Source organism: Hipposideros armiger, unplaced genomic scaffold (assembly GCF_001890085.2).
Source record: "Hipposideros armiger isolate ML-2016 unplaced genomic scaffold, ASM189008v1 scaffold_204, whole genome shotgun sequence".
NCBI lineage: Eukaryota > Metazoa > Chordata > Mammalia > Chiroptera > Hipposideridae > Hipposideros > Hipposideros armiger.
In genome coordinates, this window is record NW_017731554.1 from 2244381 (window position 1) to 2266264 (window position 21884).

General features: G+C 36.7%; 1 protein-coding gene across 2 annotated transcripts in view; it reads left to right on the plus strand.

Moving 5' to 3' along the window:
- The first annotated feature begins 6017 nt into the window (after nucleotides 1–6017).
- Nucleotides 6018–21884, plus strand: part of SIK2 (salt inducible kinase 2) — a 109433-nt gene continuing 93566 nt past the window's right edge. For both annotated transcript variants that reach the window (XM_019653628.1, XM_019653629.1), the window contains exons 1-3: nucleotides 6018–6311; nucleotides 18667–18783; nucleotides 21164–21227. In XM_019653628.1, the coding sequence (XP_019509173.1) occupies nucleotides 6177–6311; nucleotides 18667–18783; nucleotides 21164–21227 (316 nt within the window). In that variant the 5' untranslated portion in view covers nucleotides 6018–6176. The remainder of the gene's footprint in view (nucleotides 6312–18666; nucleotides 18784–21163; nucleotides 21228–21884) is intronic.

The window sequence follows — 21884 nt, forward strand, 5'->3', positions numbered from 1 at the left end:
GGCACATGGTAAGCTCTCAGCAATTGATTGTGCCTGTTCACTCCCGTCAAAAACCTGGAAGCAATCTTCAACATTTCTCTCTCTCCCACCTCTTACATCTCATCACTGCCACAGGTGGAATCTACTGCTCCAGCAACTTAGAACCCAGTTGCAACTTCAAAATTTCTCTTTGGAGGGATTTAGGAGCAATATTCTGGCTGGAAAGAAAAGAGGAAGCCCTCCATGACCTGGTCCCATGTAGCTTTCCATTTTTTCTGTGGACAATCTCATTACTGAGTCTCAGTGTTCACAACTGATAGTACTTGACTGAGCACACCATGACTCTTCATACCTTCAGAAGCGTTGCTCATGCTGTTTCTTCTTCTTCAAATGCTCATAAAAATCCTTCTTCACTGGCTGACTCTTATTAAGCCTTTACAATTCTGAGGCAGGGAAAGGTTAAGCAACTTTCTCAAGCTCACCAGCTAGTATGTAGTAGAGCTACAATTCACACTTAAGCAGTCAGATTTTAGAGCTCCCACTCTAACCATAAATTCTCAAGGGCAGGGACTGTGCTTTATTCTTGTCTGCATCCCCAGTGTCTACCATGGTTTCCAACATATGATGCAATAGATGTCAAACAAAACTGCAATTTGAATTCTGCTAAAATGTGTAGGAACTTCAAAACTGACTAAGATCTTTTCCAAAGAAGTTCACGACCTCATGGGATTGGGGAAGATTAGTAAAATACTCCAATAATAAAAAAGAATGAACTAAAGGGAAAGTAGCTGAGAGGTGAGTAGCTTATTCATTGAAATGTTGGTATTAGAATGTTGAGGCCTCTCTGTAAAATTTTATCCCTGCAGCATAAACATAGACTCTTCCTGGAACTCATGCAAAAAACCAAATCAAAGTAAATGAATGTTGACCAATAAACTGTTGGAAATAAACCTGGAAGATGTCCATTGGCAAGCTTTAAAATCTGGCCCAGGCTTTGCCTTATGTACCAGTTTACCAATCTAGTCATGAACCTACTATGAGCCACACACTTGTACTCAGAGAGGAGATACAAAGAATAATGACTGCAATAAAGATATCGAAGGTGTGCTGGTGGAATTTGCAGATGGCTCAGAGAACTAAAGATTAGTTAATATAATAGATGGCAGAGTGAAGAACCAAAATTATTCTATTATCTGGAACAATGAGCAAAATTAACAAGATGACGTTTTAACTATCAAAATTTCCATTTATATTTTTAAAAAATCAGTTGCCCAAGAAAATGGTAATAATAATTATTATCTTGAAAGACCCAGAGTTTTAGTTGGCCTTGATCTTAACCATGGGCTATGGCTGCTGAAAAGAAAATTAGCACAATCTTTGGCTGAATTAGTATGAGTTGAGTGTCTGGATTAAAGGAGGGACTGGTCAATGGCCAGTATTCTGCACTGTTTAGACTATACCTAGGCTGCTGAATTCGGTCTGGGGAACAACATTTAAAGAGAGATACTTACAAATGAGAGACCAGAGAAGCACAAAAAGAAGGGGCAGACTACTAGAAACATAGTCAGCTTGACAGAGAATTTGGGAATGTTTTGCTTGGAGAACTGAGAAAAGACTGTGACAAATAGGTGTGTGTCTTCTTATTTGTAATGTCTTGTACCAGGGGAAAAAACTAAAACTATAGACAGGAGTCAGAAAGAAGTAGCTATGCAGCCAATAGGAGGAAGCATTTTCTACTAATATGAACTGTCTCACATACATCACGAGACATGTAATGAAGCATGAAGCAGTAAAACAAGGCTTGATGCCATCTGTCAAGTGTCTAGAGATTTCTGTATCAGATGGGAAGATGAACTCGCATAATACTCTCTAAGAGCCCTTTGAAATTTAAGATCCTAAGAATATCTGTCATCTGGGAAGAGAGAGGAAAATTTTGAAATTATTTTCAAAGTTTGGAGAGAATCACATGTTCTTCATTTAGAGAAGATTTATCACAGCTAAAACTAAACTTAGAAAAATTTAAACCAGGGCATGGTTACCCAGCATTTAAAAGAACTAAGGAAAATTTTCTTTAAATTACTTCAACCTCTAGTTTATTGCTATAATAGTACCTTAAACACTGTGTCACCCACATGTTCGTTAACCTGACAGATGAATCCATGTTTCAGGAATTCATGTGTTTTATAACAATAAGAAGTACTCGTAATTGGCATGGGTCAGTGATTTGGATTTTCTCATGTGCTTTCTGCCTTTTGTAATATAAAAAAGCAAAGTATTCATTCTAGCTTTGTAATCTATTTTTTCTAAGCAAAGTCATCTAATAAAGAGTTCGTCAGTTTTCAATTTGAACTAAATCTAAATTCAGGCCTAAGCCTACTGGTGTATTAACTTTCATTCAGCCCTGAAATAATAAAACAGTAAAAATGGAGACATAGTTCATGATCAAGGAAACATATGGCACACACCTTGTTTTTCAAGTTCATGGGCTGTCTGCTTTAGCAAAATATGTTTAGCACCGTGAGCCATGAAGTTTTCTTTCCTCACAATTCACATTATTCTTTCATGACCCCTTTGTTAACTACTTTCCTCATTCCACTTTTTTGTTCTAAGTCCATTTTATTCTACGTTAAGGATGTTACAGAATTCTTATTTCAGTCTCTTACAATCTTTCTTAATTATTTCCATATGTACACCCTTTTGCCTTTTGATATGTTATCTTAACTTTTTTTTAATCAACTCAATGGCAAATATAGCATTAGACTCACAGCATTAGCTAGGAATGTTGCATTTTAAAGGTCAAGCAAATAGGAAATCTGGTGACTATAGCACTCTACCTCAGTGATACAAAAAAACCCAGTTGAAAAAGATGGGAATTGTATGAAGCCCCTTTTCTTCTCCTTCTCCCTCTTATTTTTTATTCTTTTACCCGAGGGTGGGGGAGTGTGGTGGTGGTGGTGGTGGTATGTGTGTAAGTTTGTGTATGTCTGGTGAGAGAAACAGAGAAAAAAAAAAGAGGAAAAATAGGGAGAAAAAAAAAAGCAGAGGAAAGTAGGAGTTGGATAATATTAATAAATGTTAAAATGTATTTAGTGACCATTTAATTGAAGCAAAAGCACATAAGAAATATATAGGTTGAAATTGGAGAGGGAGCAGATCTTTTGGATTGAGGAAATAGAGCTGAATCGTGAATTCCAAGGTTGCAATATTCTAACAGTCCCCATGTATTTCTCCAGAGTCACATTTACAACCTACCATAATGCTCAGTGTCACACCCATTGCATTTCCAAGTAGGCAAGGTTTGTTTATGGCACAGTCCCTCCTACCTTTCCCCAATCTCTGGCCTCCCTTTTTCTAACCTCTAGACTCTCACAATGAACTGTGGTTTGCAGAAAACATTTTGGTCCTCCGTGCCATTCCCTTATTTCTAGCCCTAAATCAAATCTTACTCCAAGATTGTACACGAAGTTGGCCTGTTTATCTGATAAAAATAATCACACAGAAATGGGTCTTTATCTCTGTTCAAAAGACAAACTTTAAAGGAGGAGGTTGTTTGCTCTACTGGGTCATTTTCTGGTTCTTGAGGAAGTATCTTTCCATCAGAGTCCCAAAGGAACCTCCAAAGCAATTAGAACACATTAATTTAACAGGCAAAATGTATAGAGGAACAATTTTTTTTAACTGGGGTACATATGTGGGCTCCTCCTGGTCTAGTTAGATGAGCCCTCATATACTACTCCCATTAATCCAGAAATCTTATCAGTCTTAAAGCTTCCTCCCAACTTCCCCCATTTTGCTTGGGGAGAGTGAAGGGCAGATATACAGTGATCAGGTAGAGGAGGGCTCAAGAGTCCATCGATCTTACACAAGGAATATGAAATAAAACAAAATTAAATTAAAATAATAAAATAAAATGTATACACATATATTATTTCATTAAAAGATTTAAATGCCATAAAAATTGCAAGAACAATACAATAAACTATTATATACCCTCTACCTAGATTTATCAAGTTAACATTTTGCACATTTGCTTTATCTATCTTTGCTACACCATTTGATAGCCAGTTGCATATATCAAAACCTTTATCCCTAAATACTTCAGTATGTATCTCTTAATAAGGGTACTCTCTTTTATAACCACAGCACAATTATAAACTTCAAGAAGCTTAATGTTTAAATAATACTATTATCTAATATATAATCCATATGTAAATCTCAACGATTCTCCTGAAAATATTCCTTTACAGACCTTTTTTTCCCAATCCAGGATCCACACATTGCCTGTAGTAGTATGTCTCTTTAATTCCTTAAATCTAGAATAGTTTCTCACTCTTTCTTTGTCTTTCATGACACTGACTTTTTAAGAGTACAGGCCAGTGGTTGGGTAGACTGTTTCTTAATTTGCATTTTTCTGATTTGTCTCTTCGTGATTAGGTTCAGAATATGTATTACTAAAAGGGATACTACATTAGAGATATATCCTCAGTATCTCACATTAGGAGGCACATCATGTCATTTTGTCCCATAATTGGTGGCATTAACTTTGATCATTTTGTTAGGGTGATGTCTGTCATATTTCTCCATTGTAAAGATAGTGTTTATCCCTTTGTAATGAGTAAAAAAAATTCAGGGATATTTGAGATTATTTAAATAGTCTGTTCACCAAGCAAACTTTCACCCAATGATTTTAACATCTATTGATAATCCTCTCTGAATCAATTATTCTGTAATGGTTGCAAAATGGTGATTTTCCTAATTTCATTATTTCTTCTATGTGCATTATTAGTTAGGATTTCACTGTCAGGAAGATTGTTACTTCCCCCTTTATATTTATTTTTAAAAATTTTAGGAATAAGTATACACTCATCGATTCCTTTAAAAAAATCATTTTTATCATTATTCTTTCATGGTGCTCAAATTATCCCATATTCGGTAAGTGGAGGACACTCAAGCTAGCTTCTATTTCCTTTAGACGTGTCCTCATCATTCTTTCAAAATCTTGCTTTCTCACACAAGATCTTTCAAGGGCATTTAATACTTTCCCTCTCTCTGCCCCTGAATCAGCCGTTTCTCCAAGGAGTCTGATTCCTTTTAGTGGAGAATGGCATTTAGAAGTCAAGCTCTGGAGGCATGTAATATATTTCCAATTTTTAAAATAACCCTGTACCTGCTTCCTTGAGTCACCATGGGGAAGACTGGTATGATCTGCAATCCTAACGCTAGCATTACCTGCGTGACCTTGGCAATTCCCTTCATTCCTTGGGGCTTGATTACTCATCTGAAAAAAAAATGGATTAAATAAGTACGTATTTCTTAACCTTTTCAGGGTCACTCACACGTTTGGGAATCTGATAAGAGCTATAGACCTATCACCCCAGAGACGAGCGAGCCAAATTTTGCATACATTTTAGGCAGTTCGAGGATCCGAAGCCCTTTTGAGACTACAAATCCCTGCATTAAGTGATCTCTAGGGTCTCTTCAACGCTGACATTCTGTGAGTCTAGAAGCGACCTGCTGCTGTCAGAATGACTCCTCAGTGACAGCAAAATGTGGAGGGATTTATACAGAAACAAGATGAGTAACGGATACAAAGAAAGGAGCCTGTGCGCAATGCATTGCTCAGTCACAGTTCTTTGCCCATGCCAAATTTAGGAAGCACTGTAGTCATAGCTGAGCGGTTTTGGCGGGAAGGTGCCGGGGTAGGAAAACGCCAGCGCTGGGAAAGGAGACCGCAGGCCGGGTACAGGTCTCTGCACCCCTCCGCTCCGCCCACCAGGGCTCGCTCTTGGCCTTGGGCTGGGAGGACAAGGAACTGGGCGGGCCAGGGGACCACCCCGCCCCAGGCAGCCGCGAGGCGGAGGGCAGAGCGGAGGGCGCCGGAGCCCGGAAGGAACGCCCCGTCCAAGCCCCGCCCGCCTTCTCTCCCTCCCTTCCTCCCTCCCGCCGCCGACGTTGACGCCGCTCCGGTCGCCATGGTGACCAATCGAGACCCGGTCCCGCCCCCGCCCCCCTGCTCCGGCCCCCTGACGTCGGCGCACGTCAGCAGCCGCGCGCGCCTGGCTGGGCCCTGCGGAGCGGGAGGGACGGAGCGGAGGAGCGAGCCGAGCGGCGGTCGCCGGAGCTCAGCCGCGCCACCCGAGCTCAGCCGCGCCGCCAGCCCGCGCTCCAGTCCGCCGTGTCTAGCAGCGGGGCCCAGCATGGTCATGGCGGATGGCCCGAGGCACTTGCAGCGCGGGCCGGTCCGGGTGGGGTTCTACGACATCGAGGGCACGCTGGGCAAGGGCAACTTCGCCGTTGTGAAGCTGGGGCGGCACCGGATCACCAAGACGGAGGTGCGGCTGGGGGCTCGGCGGGAGCGTCCGAGACGAGGGTTCGGGAGAGGAGCTGTTTACCGCGAGGGGCGGCTGCAGCGGGGCCTTGGGGAGACCCGAGAGGCCGGGTCATAGCCGAGACCAGAGGGCCTGGGACTGTGAGGACCCAGGAGGTGCAGGGGATCGGTGAGCGCCTCCGGGATCGGGGTCCGGTCACCGGGACCCGAGTGTCGTCCGAGTGCAAACCCCAGCAGCCGGGGCTTTGCTTTCCCTAGCCACCCCCGGTGGCCACACAGAATGTCGCCCAGAGCCTTCCACCCTGGCCGTGACCTGGTCTGTGGCCTCCGCTCCGGAGCCCAAGTTCCGCGTCTTCCCAGCTTTCGGCTGGGGGTGGGGTGGGAGGGGAAGTCTCGGTGCTCCTGGGCTGCGCGGTGAGAGACGTCGCCAGCCCCGAGGAGGGGACCGCCCGCGCTCCAACTCCCGAGACGGGGCATCGCGCATTCCCTGTGACCCCGGCGCCCCTCCCCGGCCCGGTGAGGAAGAGGCCGTCGTGGCCGAGAATGCTCGAACGGCCACTGTCCACCTTCTCTCCCTGCTTTTGCCTGACCGTGTCTCTGATTTGGTGCCAAGCTAGCTTGATCTCGTGCCTGAGGCATTTCCCTCTAATGCTTCAGACAATGGAACTGGTTAAAATGGTCATCTCTGCACTTGCATGGTTGGTGGTGGGTTGGCCTTTCTTATCCTGGCTTGTCTCTTTACCAGGTGTACCTTCTGCCTGTGAATACTGGTTCCTTAAGCCGCAGCAGCTTCTACCTCTCTACTCATAGAGCCATCAACTGCTTCCCGACGGTGAATTCAGTCAGCATCATCCCCCCCCCCTCCATTGCACATTCTAGTGCACCGCACATATTTTCTCCCAAGTCTCTGTTCTTACCTAACCCGCCCCCTTTCCTTCACTGCCTCAAGCTGCTCTCCTCAGGGTCTCTATTTTAAGACGTGCAAATTAAATACTTTAGAAAAGGGTAGAAACAAAACCATTCTTTAGAATAAAACCTTGTGTTTTTGACATACTCTACTCTGCCTCATGGTACTTGTTTTGGAATTTAATCCTTTTTTCAGTTTGTTTTCTCTTCCTTCCCCCCCCCCGCAGTTTTTATTCTTTTCAGTGTTCCCCCTATTGTGAATGCACTAGAGTTTAAATATGGAATAGCATTGGACATTTTTTTTCTCGGAATGGCAGTGTAAGGTGAAGGGCATTTGAAAACTTGAGTGATTTTTGTAGCGGTTTTTCTTAGAAGTTTTGCATAACTTTGTTTATGCTTTGTTTTTGTGAAGGAGCCTTATTTCCAAAAAGAAGAGGTATATGTCGTGTCATCTTCACTTTTTGCCCTCCCCTATTGATCCTGAAACAGTCCAAATATGACTTTTATTTTTTAGCATCAGGACCAAGGTCATAAGTTTTCCTCTCACAAATTTCTCAGTGTTACCAATTTAGATTAAGCATGTAATGACAAATACTGTGACTATAGTGAAATTACTTACTCTGATCCCAGCATTTTTTTAAATGAAGAAATTGGTACCATTCTTAAAAACCACGGCTTAAATGCCATGGCATTTCCTCTTAATTATATGAAAAAAAAAGCCGTTTGCAATGTGTGTTTTTATATGCACCCTTTCTTAATGACTCTAAAAATCTAACAAATTGCACGTTACAGAGAGCTTCTACAGAAACCCTTCAGTTCCTAATATTTTTTTCTCAGCAGTTCTTATAATTATTAGTAACATTATTTAATGAAGTCAGCTGTTATTTATTAGGTCAAGTTTAGGTAATACAGTATCTATTTAAGAACTGCTTAAGTGGAGCTGATAGTGACTGTTACAATACTTTCTCTTGTGGTTGACAGTTTAAACGGTGTCTCTTTTAAACTGATATCTCTTGTAGAGCTAGGGGGCACTGTGGAGTAGCATCTCCGCTTGGTTATGTGAGATGGAGTGAGATCAACTTGTAATTGAAGGCACAGGTCAGATTATGAAAGAGCACCCAGATCCAGAATTGTGCGTGTAGTACATGTGTGTAAAACGATTTAAGTTAAAAGTTAAATCTCTAGTCCACAGAGCCCATCTCCCTTGTGCTTTTTCTAAAGAAGATGTTCTTAACATATAAAAAGAATGTGCATTTAAGATGGGTGAGTGTGTTTGTGAAAATTTAGTGTGATTGGAGGTACGACAGTAGAAAGGAGTGAGTGAAATAGCAGGTAATTAGTGAAAAGTTCCTGTAGCTCTCAGGTTTGTCAAGTTGCTCTGTGAACTTTTATGGTAATTTCCATTTAGAATTGTTTAGCTACAGCACAGATACAATTATCTTTAAAGTATGCTGTCTGTTGTTAGAGTTTTTTAAAGCAGTGTTTGTTATCTTCATGCATTCGTTGTATACATTTTTATGTCTTTGACAGATCCAACAGCTTCTTCAAATACTGTAAATAAGATGGCTAGTGGAAACTTTAATTTTATTTAACATTATTTTAAGTTTTCATTGCTGAACATACAGTAATTACAGTGAGAACAATTAATGTATAAAGAAAAATATCAGCAAAATATTATACTTACTGCTTATAAAAGTTTCTTCAGTATACTTTAACATCAATATAAGTTTGTGTGTTTTAAAACTTATAGGTCTTTTTTCCCAAGTTTGAACCCAAAGCAAATTGTAGGGCTTAGCTTAAACATCTATGTCATGAACAGTTAGACCCTTTTGGTTTTAATAGGTTCGTCTCTATCTCTTGTTCTTTTTTACAGAGCTTGGGAGAGCCAAGACTGTTTGCCTTTTAAGAAAAAAAAAATCAGTAGACAAAAGAGATCTTCATTTTTGCCTAATATATCAAATAGCTTACCATTGTTTAAGAAATATAATTACATCATCATCTGAAGTGGTATTCTCATGTTGGATCTCTGTAAATTTTGCATACAGAAGGGAGAGCAGGTGGTGGTAGAATCCAGCTTCCTAATAAAATACTTCATAAAAGCTTTGTAGTATTGGTTGTGGTTTATGAATTAAAGTAGCTAATTTTATAAAATTAGCATGGGAAAAGAATAATAGCATTTAGACTGTTAAACTATTTTAGGCAGCAGTGGTTGCTAGTTTGCTATGCTATATGTGTCCTTGAGTGGTGTTTTATTGATACTATACTAGCAAAGAACTTTTCCCTTCTATGGCTAATTTTTTGTCTATTAAATAAAATTCCAGAAAAGTCATCTGTACCTTTAAGCTTTTTTGTTTTCTGACTATTAAAGAAATACAGTCTTAATGTAGGAAATCTAAAGAGTAGTACACAAAAAACGTACATGTACAATTCCTCCGCCAAGGGGAATAAATCATTCTTAACATTATGGCGTATTTCCCTCTAGTCATCTTTTTAAATGCATTTTCCATAGATGAGATCTCATGGTAGGTACACTTATATAAATTGTACCCTTTTTTTCCACTTATCATTATAGCCTGAACAGTTTGTCTATTATAATAGTATATAACTTTATAAAACATTTTTAATAGCTGCAGTCTTCTACCTTGTAGATGAATCCTATTTTACTTAACAATTTCATATTACTGGACATTATATAGTTTCTAATGTTCACTTATAGTAAATAATTTGCATTGAATAATTTTTGTGTATATAAGTCTGAGTCTACATTTCAAATTTTTTCAGGGAGGAGGAATTGGGGGTAAATTCCTAGAAGGGAAATTACCAAGTGAGAAGGTATTATTTTTACATTAAAGAGTAATCTGTATTTATGAAATCTATCATGTTTATTATTGAAAAACTAAAAAGTATAGATAAATGGAAAGAATTACCCATTATATCATCACCCAGCTATAACCATCATGTTATTTTCAGACCTTTTCTCTGACAGATAATTGAGTTTTCCTCAATACCATGCCTCTTGTATTACTTAGCTAAAGAGCATATAAATGTGTAGTCCATGGAATCTTAAGAAAATTTCACAGAAGTTCTGAAAATTACCTTATTAAAATGGCACTTAGGTGTCGGGAGAACCTGGACTGCAAAACTGATAGCAAGAACATTCTGAAAATTGCTTTTATTCACTGAATAGCTTTCTCTGTGCATTTGAGGGCTTTTATTTTTTATTTTTTTTAAAGATTTTATTGGGGAATTGGGGGAGGGGAACAGACAAGTTGCTGTCATTTTGTTCTTCAGTTTTAGTTGTGGAGGACATTGCTTCACTGGCCCATGTTGGTATTATCATTGCGCTCTTCCTGGGTGAGGCAGATCGGTCGCCGGCCTCCGGACGGCCACTCACGGCAGCTCTTGGCACCTCACACCGGCTGCCAGCCACACACGGTAGCTTATGGCAGCCCACTGCAGCAGGGGCTGCAGCCTATGCTGTCGCCGGTGACTCAAAGCAGCCCAGCTCCAGGTCAAGATGTTGTTCGCCATCTTAGCTGTAGAGGGCAGTGTCACTGGCCCCCATGTGGGATCCGAACCGGGGCCCTGCTGCTCAGAGCTGGCGTCCCAAGCCAGCTCTTAACCAACACACCAGTCGGCCAGCCCGAGGGCTTTTATATTTAGACATAATTCTGAAACTACTGTCTTTAAAAGTAAGTATTTTTAAAACTTTCCAACTAGTTCAAGTATCAAAATTGCATTTTTAGAGCAAGGATAGAAACCAGAGAAAGGCATATTGTATACCCTGATGGCAATATTTCTTGATGAGAACTTATTTTTTTAATACAATTGCATTTTATATTTTGCTGTAAAATTTTAAGACTCCTCTTAGTAGTGTTATTAATCTGTGCTGTGAAATATTCCAGATTTTATCTTACCATTTGTAATAACATGAATGGACCTAGATGATATTATGCTAAGTTAAATAAGTCAGACTGAGAAAGACAAATACCATATGATCTCACTTATATGTGGAATCTAAAGAACAGAATAAATGAACAAACAAAACAGAAATAGACGCATAGCTACAGAGCACAAAATGATGGTTGCTAGATGGGAGGGGGGTTGGGGAATGGGTGAGAAAGGTGAAGGGATTAGGCAGTCTAAATGGGCAGTCACAAAATAGTCACGGGGATGTGAAATATAGTGTGGAGAATATAAACAACAATGTTGTAAAGACTATAGGTTGTCAGATGGGTACTGAAGTTATCAGGGAGATCACGTCATAGATTTATAAATGCCTAACCACTGTGCTGTACACCTGAAACTAATATAAAATAATAATTTTTAAAAATACAACAAAAAAATACAGTCCAGATTTCAATAAGTAACTGCATTATGTGCAACGGAAGGACTTGTTACCAAATAGTTTAATCACTAATATTTGTATCTAGGCCTATCATGATCTTTAATTGTGTATTGAAATAAAAATTTTATTTCTCATGGAATATATATGCTTTATTATAAATTGTTCTCTAGTTTCTTCGTACCCAGACAATTAATAGTAGCAAATTCTGTTCAAAATGCTCTGTTCTTTTGGGGGAGTTGGGGGGAGACATACATGAAAAATAAGAGTTGTGTAAATTTTTATATTCTGTAGAAATTTTTAACTTTAACAGAATTTAATGTGTTCTGATTTTAATTCCATTGGGAAAGTCTATCTCAAGTATCAGGCAATTAAGAAAACATTTATTTGGAAATAACTGAAATTGGCCTCGATTCTTGGATTCACATGATGACATTTGATTTATGGCCCTCTGCTGATGACAGATTCATTTCCTTGGAGCCAAATGGATTCCAGAAATTCATTAAAATACCTTTTTTTTCCCCCTCTTTAGTGTACCTAGTACCTCTTCTACATTCCACCTCCATATTTTTGAAATAAGTTATTTATGTAAAAGTTCCATTATACAGAACATTTGTGGAGAATGCTTTTTCACCCTTTAAAGAGAAAGAGCCCATGTGTCCAGTTTGAGATTATTAGAATAAGAGACAATTACATTTGAAATGTCATCAAAAAAATCTTCATTTTAAAAAACATTTTAAAAATACTTTAAACAGGTTAAGAGATGAATCTTGAATGAATCAAATGAAAAAAAAAGATGCTAAAATTTGATTTCAGTTCTTTTAAATAAACATAGTATTTATGTGTTTTTTCCTCCAATTACAAAAGGACTTGTAAACATTGCTTATTCATTGTAGACATTGTTGAAGAGCTCAAAGAAGAAAATAAACATCCTTAATTCCACCATCCAGACCGAGAGATAGCCACTGTTAATATTTAGTTCAGATCCTTAGTTATTCACATATATTTTATATGTAGGTAATAAAATTCATGTCATCTATACACATAATCTGTGTTTTTTTACTTAATGTGTTATTAATATTTTCCCAAGTTTAAAAAAACTGCCAAAAGCATGGTTAAACAGCATCCTTGCATATGACCCTCTGTATTTTATTTCCTATTACTGAACATTTAGATTATTTCTCTCTCTTGCTGTTTCTGTTTCTAAAATGATGTTTCAGATGGCATTCCTGTATATACATCTTTGTGTACCTACTTGATTATTTCCTCAGGGTGATCCTATAGCAATAGAAATGCTTGGGTCAAGGGGTATGTCCTTACATCCATATCTTATGGCATGAGATGCTAAATTATCCTCCAGGAAAAGAGTACCTATTAATTCTCACCAGGAGGAATGCATATTTACCAGAATTTGATTTTTAAATCTTTTCCTATTTGATGGGAGAAAATATTTTTTATTCTAATTTGTATGTCTTTGATTACACAATTTCATATGATGACTATTTACATTTCTTTTGTGAATTGCTTTTTGTTCTTTGGCCCTTTTTTTAGCTGAGCTATATCCTGCCAACTGTTGGCAGCTCAGGGGCAGCTCAGCTTGGGCCAGGAATCGAACCGGCGACTCAGAGCTCGCGCTCTTGAGCGAGCTCTTAACCAGTTGAGCCACTCGGCCGGCCTCTTTGGCCCACTTTTTAATTGAGTTATATTTTTTGTTGATTTGTTTAAGTAATTTTCAAGATAGGAGATTATTTTTTATCAGTTCTTTCATAGTCTTTTTAAAGCTATAAAACTACACTGACATTTACCTTTCCTCCAATTTTCCCTTACCCCAGCATTATAATAATCAAATTCTTATATTTTAAAAGTCAGATTTTAAATTAGAAAACATTTATTATTTTAAAGGGTAATTGGAGAACTCTATGTCATTTTTACTACTGACTCTTTCACTGCTTTCAGAAACCCTCTCATTGTAGACCACTTAATCACATTCACTTTTCAATCAAATGATAGGCCATTATGTTCTGATTCCACCTGTGATTTGATGTATAAGCTTTAAAAGTGTGTTTATTTTTTAACTTCAAAGATCTAATTGTATGGTAAGCATATGCTACTTGGTACTTCAGAGGGACTGTGTAGAATTATGTATTAGTAAATAGCACTGAAGCAGGTATTACCTGAGACAGCAAACATGTTAATCCCTTCTGATTTGTTGCTAGAAGAATAGTTCTTATTGAGTAATTTCCTTATAAAGTCCCCCAAAGCCACTTTTGTATGTATGGTTTCTTTAAGTACATGAGATTAATATTTCTTTTAATTTTTCTAAAGTTATTAAAATGTAACATCACCATTAAACTACATTTTGAAAAATGAAAAAATTCCTTTTATCTGTCAGCTTAACGCTGTTTCATTTTTGCGCTTACATTTAATCCCTTGTCTTCCTTGCAAATTTGTATTTTACATAGTTGTTACTTTTGTATGTATTGTTTTTGACTTAATGTTGAAAACATTTCTATGTATATGTCCTCTTAACTAATATTTAAATCTTATAAAATAATATACCTATTTTATAGAGATTTTTAAAAATAAGAAAATGAAAATGACAAGTATTTCACAGATGGAGAAGTTAGTGTATGTGAAATACAACTCCATTTCATTTTTTCCTTATTAGAAAAGTATTCATGCTCATCAAAGAAAAATAGCACAAAAAAATATAAAACAAAAAAAATAAAATAATCCATTTTTTCACCCACTGATAACATTTTTGTTGTATTTGTATTTAGTTTTTCCTTGTCTTTTTCTATTATATACATACCTTGTATTGAGACTGCACTAATATCCTGATTTTTAATTTAATATTTTAGTCTAAGCATTTCTCCATATTATTAAAAGGAACCATTTTAATGGTTGTATAATAGTTATAATACAAAGTTATCATAATTCATGTAGTTATTTCCTAGTTACTATTTCTATTTTTAATACTCTATTGAATATATTTACACATAAATATTTATTATCATTTCAGATTATTTCCTTCAAATAATTTCTCAGAAGTAGACTCCTTAGGCTAAATGGGATGGATGGTTTTTAAGGCTGTTGATAAAAGATTGTCAGATTATCTTCCAGAAAAAATTATAACCTATTTTATATTTTACCAGCAATATATAATATAAAAGTGGCCATCTCATTGAACCTTAACTCACAAGGGTGTTTGCTTTTTAATCTTTGTAGACATAATTAAGTGAAAATGATATTCTTTGAGATATAATTGACATATTAGATATTTTTAATTCATATTTTTGTATTTATGAGGTTGAATATTCAATGTTGCTGCTTTACATGGGATTTAGTTTGATAGTAATCATTCTCTCCTATCCAGTACACTCTGCAACGTTATATAGAGATCCCTAGCAGAAGGACTATTAACTTTTCTATCTCCAATAAATTCACTGAAGTTTTTTTAAAAGATCATGCATAATTAGGAATTAGAGAGTATATAATTTAGATGAACAACAACAAAGGGGTCCTTCAGAGTCCCTTGCTTGACTTTGTTACCATCATGCAGATTTTGTCGTTGGGACTGTGTTCGGAACTAAATAGAGAAGGGATGTGGAGAGTAAGTTCCAAGAAATCTAAGTTCATAGTTAATCTTCAAAATGAACTATTGGAATACAACCCTTTTGTAAATTGGGACTTTTGTACTGCATTGGGGAAATCCCCAAATGCAGATCTTTTGGGGATAAAATTTGTTTTCCAAAATGTATTCTCTGTTCTCACAGACCTAATAAGTTCCTTGAGGATAGGAATCAGATCTTGTTCATTTTTGTATCCCAGGCATAATTCTAGGTGCTCAGTAAATGTATGAATAATAGGCTCTTTGAAATAGTGAAAAGATTGAACTTGTAGTTATTGTAGGACTGCAGTTTTTTTCCCATTAATTCACGTGAGCTTTGGAACCTTGGTGGAACATCTTTTGAACCTCACTTTCATCAACTTATGGGTATACTGCTTTTTCCATTTACTATACAAAGTTGAGAAAGAAATGAGATAAACTTTGTTAAAATATGTTAAAGTATTTTGTTAAAAAGTGCTGTGCAGTTTTCATCATCATTTTATTTCTGAGAAGTACTTGGTAAAGAGTCCCAAAGAAATTACCTGGAAGAGTGTGGCAGAGACTGCTAGCTCACTCCAAATTCACTGTTTCCTCTTCTTCCTGGACCTGCACCTGGACTGTTTCTTGGCCTCCCTTGCATTTTTAGGTAGGGTCGTGTGACTAAGTTCTAACTAATGAAGTGTACAGAAATAATGTGTGCAACTTCTGGACCTGGCCCATTAAAACCTCTCAATGGAAGCCACCCATCAAAGGTAGTTAGGCCTCCTTGAACCTCCTGTGCCTTCCTGAAAGAGGGCCCTGCTAACGGTTTACCCATCCAGTTCTGCTACATGAGCAAGAAATAAACTTCTGTTGTGTTTGAATCATTACCTTTGGGGTCTACTTGTTAATGGTGGTTTGATTAGCCCTAACTAACTATGATAAGGAACATGCTAACACGTTTTACTTTTTCTTCAGTGCTTTTCTTTATCTTACAGCAGCCTTACAAACAAGGGGTAACAATATAAAGATACAAATATAGAGACTTGCGGTCCATATATATACATATAGTCTGTGACCCAAGATAAAATGGAGAGAAATTATATTTTGTCATTTGAGAATTTTTTTTTCGCTGGAAACATTAGGTAAAGTTTATAACTTTACTGCCGTTAAAATTTAATTAGATAATTTATAATTTTTTCACTCATTGTTTGAGGCCAAGGTTCCGAAAGAGTATAAAAGAGGCGATATCTTGGGCCAGCCGAGTGGCGTGTTGGTTAAGAGCTGGCTTGGGACGCCAGAGGGCCCCGGTTCCAATCCCACATATGAGGGCCAGTGACACTGCCCTCTACAGCTAAGATGCTGAACAACAGCTCAACCTGAAGCTGGGTTGCCAGGAGTCAGTGGCGACGGCATAGGCTGCAGCCCCTGCTGCAGTGGGTTGCCATGGGCTACAGTGTGTAGCCAGCAGCCGCTGTGAGTGGCTTTCCAGAAGCTGGCGACTGATCTGCCTCGCCTGGGAAGAGTGCAATGATGGTGCCAACTTGGGCCAGTGAAACAACGTTCTCCACAACTAGACTGAAGAACAAAAAAAGGACAGCAGCTTGTCTGTTCCCCTTCCCTCAATTCCCCAGTGCTGTTCCCATCCCCCAATTCCCCAATAAAAAAACTTTTTTTTAAAAAAAAGGCGCTGTCTCTTGGTAAAATCTTGCTTTAATTGGTATTTAGTATCCAAACTTTTTCTTCAATATTAAATATGATACTCAAGATATATATAATAAATTTTTTTCTTAATGACAGTAATCATGAGCAATTTTTAAAGCCATGATTCTTTTTACTTCAATTCTTTTTCTATTTTTTAGATGGTTGTGACCCATTCTGTTGGAAAAGCTTTTTCTTGGGGAGGGGTTACTGGTATCTAGACACACTCCAGAAATTGTAGGGCAACGCATTTTCTTAAAAGTATGTCCTTGTTACCTTCCTAAGGAATACTGAGGAGGTTCAAGTATACACTTATCTTTTTATCTGTCAACCCAAAGTTATCCAAAATAAATGATAATACTATGCTATATTCTCTCATACTCTTAATTGTGCAGGGAGGTTGTTTTAAATGTATTTAGGTTTGAAGTGGTCTCATAATATCCCTAATAACAAGTACAATGTCAGTCTACTTTCTAGCAAAGTTGAGCACCTTTTATTTTCTAGAATATTTTGATTACAGAAATAAAATACCAACAAACATAATGAAAATAGCAATCATAAAACTTATGCACTTTACTGCCTAGCAAAGGAGCTACCCCCTCTCCTTAGGCAAAATTTAATTTTACACGTGATGTTTAGTAATCTGATTTCCCCTGGGAAACTTGAGTTCTGTGGGTTACAATAAATTCAAATCAGAAGACAAGCTGTGACAGCATATTAGAAATAGAGAAAAGTAAGAAACCTGACAGAGCTTTACGAGACAACAGTGAAGGACAGAGTAGTTATAAGGAAAGAAGAAAAAACTAATTGTGTAAACAGGAGTCTAAGGGAATGAACGGAATTGACGAGTTGAGTCCTATTTTCTTGGATACCTTTTGGAATATTGAACTATTATAGCACATATATAATTGATATTAAAAATTATCCTGAAACAACAACATAAAACTTTTTTCTGAATACTTTTGGGTAGAATGTAAAGTACATTTTAGAATTTCTTCAGAACTTATTATAGTTAAGTTTGGGTGGTTCCTAATCTGAAAATTTTATTTAAGTCAGAATGGCTTATTTTCTAGCCAAATATCTACTAATTTTTAAAAACTAGTCTTTTTTGGTTGCATGAAAAAGAAGTTCATGATTGTTGGTTTCTGATGACCTAGTTATTCACCTTCAAATGCAGCTTTTTCAAATTAGTTATGACAGGAAAAGGCTACATTTTTAAATTTAGTGTAACTACTAACATTTGAGTTTTTGCACTTTGACTTTTAAAACAAAATTTAGTCCAATTGGTACCTTTTCATATAGATGGGCTTTGATACTTTATTAGCTTTTTTCCAGAAAGGTTTGTCTGTATTCTTTGGAACCTATCACTTGCTTTTCTGTTGTAGAAAAATTTTATTTCCGTACAATACAAACTTCTGCTTGGCTGATCATTTGTTTATAGGTACTTTGTGGGGGAGTGATAAGTAGTTGAAACTGCTGAGATTTCATTTCTTCAATTTATAAATGGAGTAGAAAGGCATTACAGTTGTACTGAAAGAAAAATATGTTTTATCAAAGTAACTTCACAGGGTTATTCTTTATAGCACAGTAAAGACTACTCCCAAACAAAATCTACTGTAGTATCTTTCATATGGTAGATGTTTAAGAAATATATGCTGAATGAATGAATGAGTGAATGAGCATTGAATTTAAACTAGTTATCGTCATTGTCATAGGAACCTGCAGGTGAAATCTGAGATGTCATTTATTAAAAAGATTCTTACCTGGAGAATGTTAACCATTTTATACTAATTGTATTTATTTGTGTCTGGGATGCAGGTGGCGATAAAAATTATAGATAAATCTCAGCTGGATGCAGTGAACCTTGAGAAAATCTACCGAGAAGTACAAATAATGAAAATGTTAGACCACCCTCATATAATCAAACTGTATCAGGTATGACTTAGCCTTACAGCTTTTCCACGCTTCTCACATTCAGTTCTCTATTTTACATCATCATTTTTCTCTTTTATATTAGTTTTTTCAGTCTACAAAAAGGACAATGACATGGTTTTATTATGCTGAGTACTTCCATTTTTCTATATTTAAATAAAAAGTTAGGAAATTAAAAACCAGTAGTTTAATTTTCAGTTGTCTCTCAGACTGTAAGTTACTCATTTAAAAAGTTTATAAGTGTACATTTATGATACCATGCTTCACCTGCTGGGTTTTGATGGGGATTAATGAGGATATGGCAGTTTTGCTTATTTATAAAACATGCTGTTTATGTTTTACGAAATACAAAGGCCAAAATAGTATATTACTTAGTAGCATACTTTGTAATACCTAGAGCCAAATCATGTATTTTTGGGGGGTTGCTTTGTTAGATAAAGTAAACGAGCCTTTTTTAAAAAACAAAAAAAATCAACTTTATTAAGATATAATTTTGTTAAAATAAACTTCAACCATTTGAAGTGTAAGCCATGTTTTTTTACAAGGAAGATTTTCTCAGATTTTTAAAGAGTAATTCATGTTTAAGAATGGTAATGTAATACAAAACACTTAATATTTCTATTAATATATAGAATTTTTATATTAGAAAACTAGTTTTAAGCTAAAATGTTACAGTATGATAGCCTATGACTTTGGTCTCCAAAGTATGATGTATGCACCTAGTGGTATGCTGAATTCAGCCTGTACTGGCTGGTGAGGGCTGACTGTTAAATTTTTGGAAGTTTAGCAGGCTGATTAACATCATGTTAGTAGCTCAAAATCAGCGATGGCAGGAATATTTATACCACAGACATTAGTTTATAAGTCAGAGCCTTTTTTTTCCCTCAGAGCTGGTACTAGCATACCACAGTATGTGCTGAAATGGATTAGCATAAGTGTCTGTTGGGGTATAAGAAAATATTAGAATTTCTAATTATTTTTTAGATTTATCTTCTGTGTGCATTTTTTTTTTATCTTAGAACAAACTTATTTTGTGTCCTGGTCTGGTCGGTCCATGGCTTTTTTTTCCCCCAACTTGGATTCTGTGTGCATTTTATAACATTCATAATGTATTTATACAGTGGCACAAGTATGTAATTTATGTCTCTTTATGTATATATTCATAAGTACATATATATTTGACTAAAAAAAACTTCATTGGTAGAAATTTGCAATTAAAAAGGTTTGAAGACCATCAGCATTACCATTAGCTAAGATTGAGAGGCTGTGGTGTGCCACTCAAAACAATCCCTAAAGTTCTACAACTATGGCGGACCTCTTAGGTCAAATTTGTATCAGAGTATTTCTCCCATTAAGCTTTTTTTTTTTAATTCCTAAAGAGGATACTTATAAGAAAATAATAACATTCTTAGAAGTCTCTAATGAACCATAAGCCAAACTGAGGTTAAAACTACCAGGATTCATATGATAATTCTGTGTATTTGAACTAATAATCAGTTAAATTGATTTACTATTTGACCTGTTTAGACCGATATGGTAGGTAGCTCTTAGTTTTCTGGCCTGACAGGGAATAATCCTAAACCTACATGGTAGGGCAAAATTAATTTTAGCTTTTTTAGTAAATAGCAGTTAAATTTTGTATTATTAGTATGTGCCAGTTATGTAAGAGGATAGAGTGTTAGAAGCAATCTAAAATTCACTCATTTTGAATTTATAAATTCATTTCCTTTTGGCTCAGTATAGTTTGAAAAATAAAGTTTATGATAATGACACGTTTCCTTTCTAAACCTAGAAAAACTAATTAAATAAAAATGTATAGCAATGGAGTTATAAAGAAGCTTTTGAACAGTGTTTTGAAATAACAGTACTTTGTAACAATATTAAAGTGCAGTAGGAGGGGTATCACATTGTGCCAAATTAGCTAGTCTACAGGCCGGATAAACTAAGCTCTATTTTATCATTTTTTTCTTAATCAGAGCCTACCACAGGGCTAGAAAAGTCAGTGAGGGGGTGGTAAAAAGTTGATCTTCAAAACTCTTGTTACCTTTATTAGTATTTCTGAAACTTAAATGTGCATAATAATCACCGGGGGATTTTGTTAAAATGTAGATTCTGTGTCAGCAGGTCTGGGTTAGGGCCTGTGATCCTGCATTTCTAACAGACACCTGGGCAGTACTGCTGCTGCTGGTCCATGGAAGAGCAAGGGTCTAGATTTTTCACAAAAGTGTTAGCATGAGAAGATTGTCAGTCTTGTAAACTTTGCCCTCTTCTGAATTGTTTATAATTTTGACACTTTGTGCTTTTAAAATAGGTAACTCCACAGAATGTGGTAGTAAATTGCAATCCTTTCCTGTCAGACTAATATGCAATTATTTATCAATAGGTAATGGAGACCAAAAATATGTTGTACCTTGTGACAGAATATGCCAAAAATGGAGAAATTTTTGGTAAGCACATTTCCTTATTTTTTTTTAATTTGAAAATGTCACTCATCTTCTTGGAGTATTTTCTATTAATTCTTCTGCCTGTTTAAGAGTTGATAACATGAATTAGAAATTTTTAAGCATTAAAATATAATAAAATATCCAGTAAACTAAAAATATGGAATATAATATATTCTCTTGTATTTGTGATATTAAAGCTACTGCTTAGTACTCTCATCTGTGTTAAAGAGATTGCAGAATCAAATCTAGGGAGAAACTTTCAATCATATTGCAAGGGAGATTTTCTTTCCTTTTATCTTCCTTTTCACCTTTCTTTTTAGGGGAAAGATCAGCAACAAATATTAATTAAACTCCTGCTATGTCCCGGGCATTATACTAGGTATAAGGACCATAGTGGTGACCTAAGTAACACAACCCCTGCCGTCGTGGACCTTGAACAGTTTAGTAAGCTGTTAGCCCCAGCTCTAAGACCTCGGGCAAGTCACTGTATTTCTCTGGGACTCAGTTCCTTTATCTCTAGTAAGAGAGTATTTGACTAAATCCTTTCTATGATCCATTCTAACCCTTAAAAAATTATAAATATTTTATTAGTTCTTGCTGTCATCTATTTTGTTTTTACTCTGGAGCCAAAGAGCACTGTAGGTAATCTAAATATTTTTG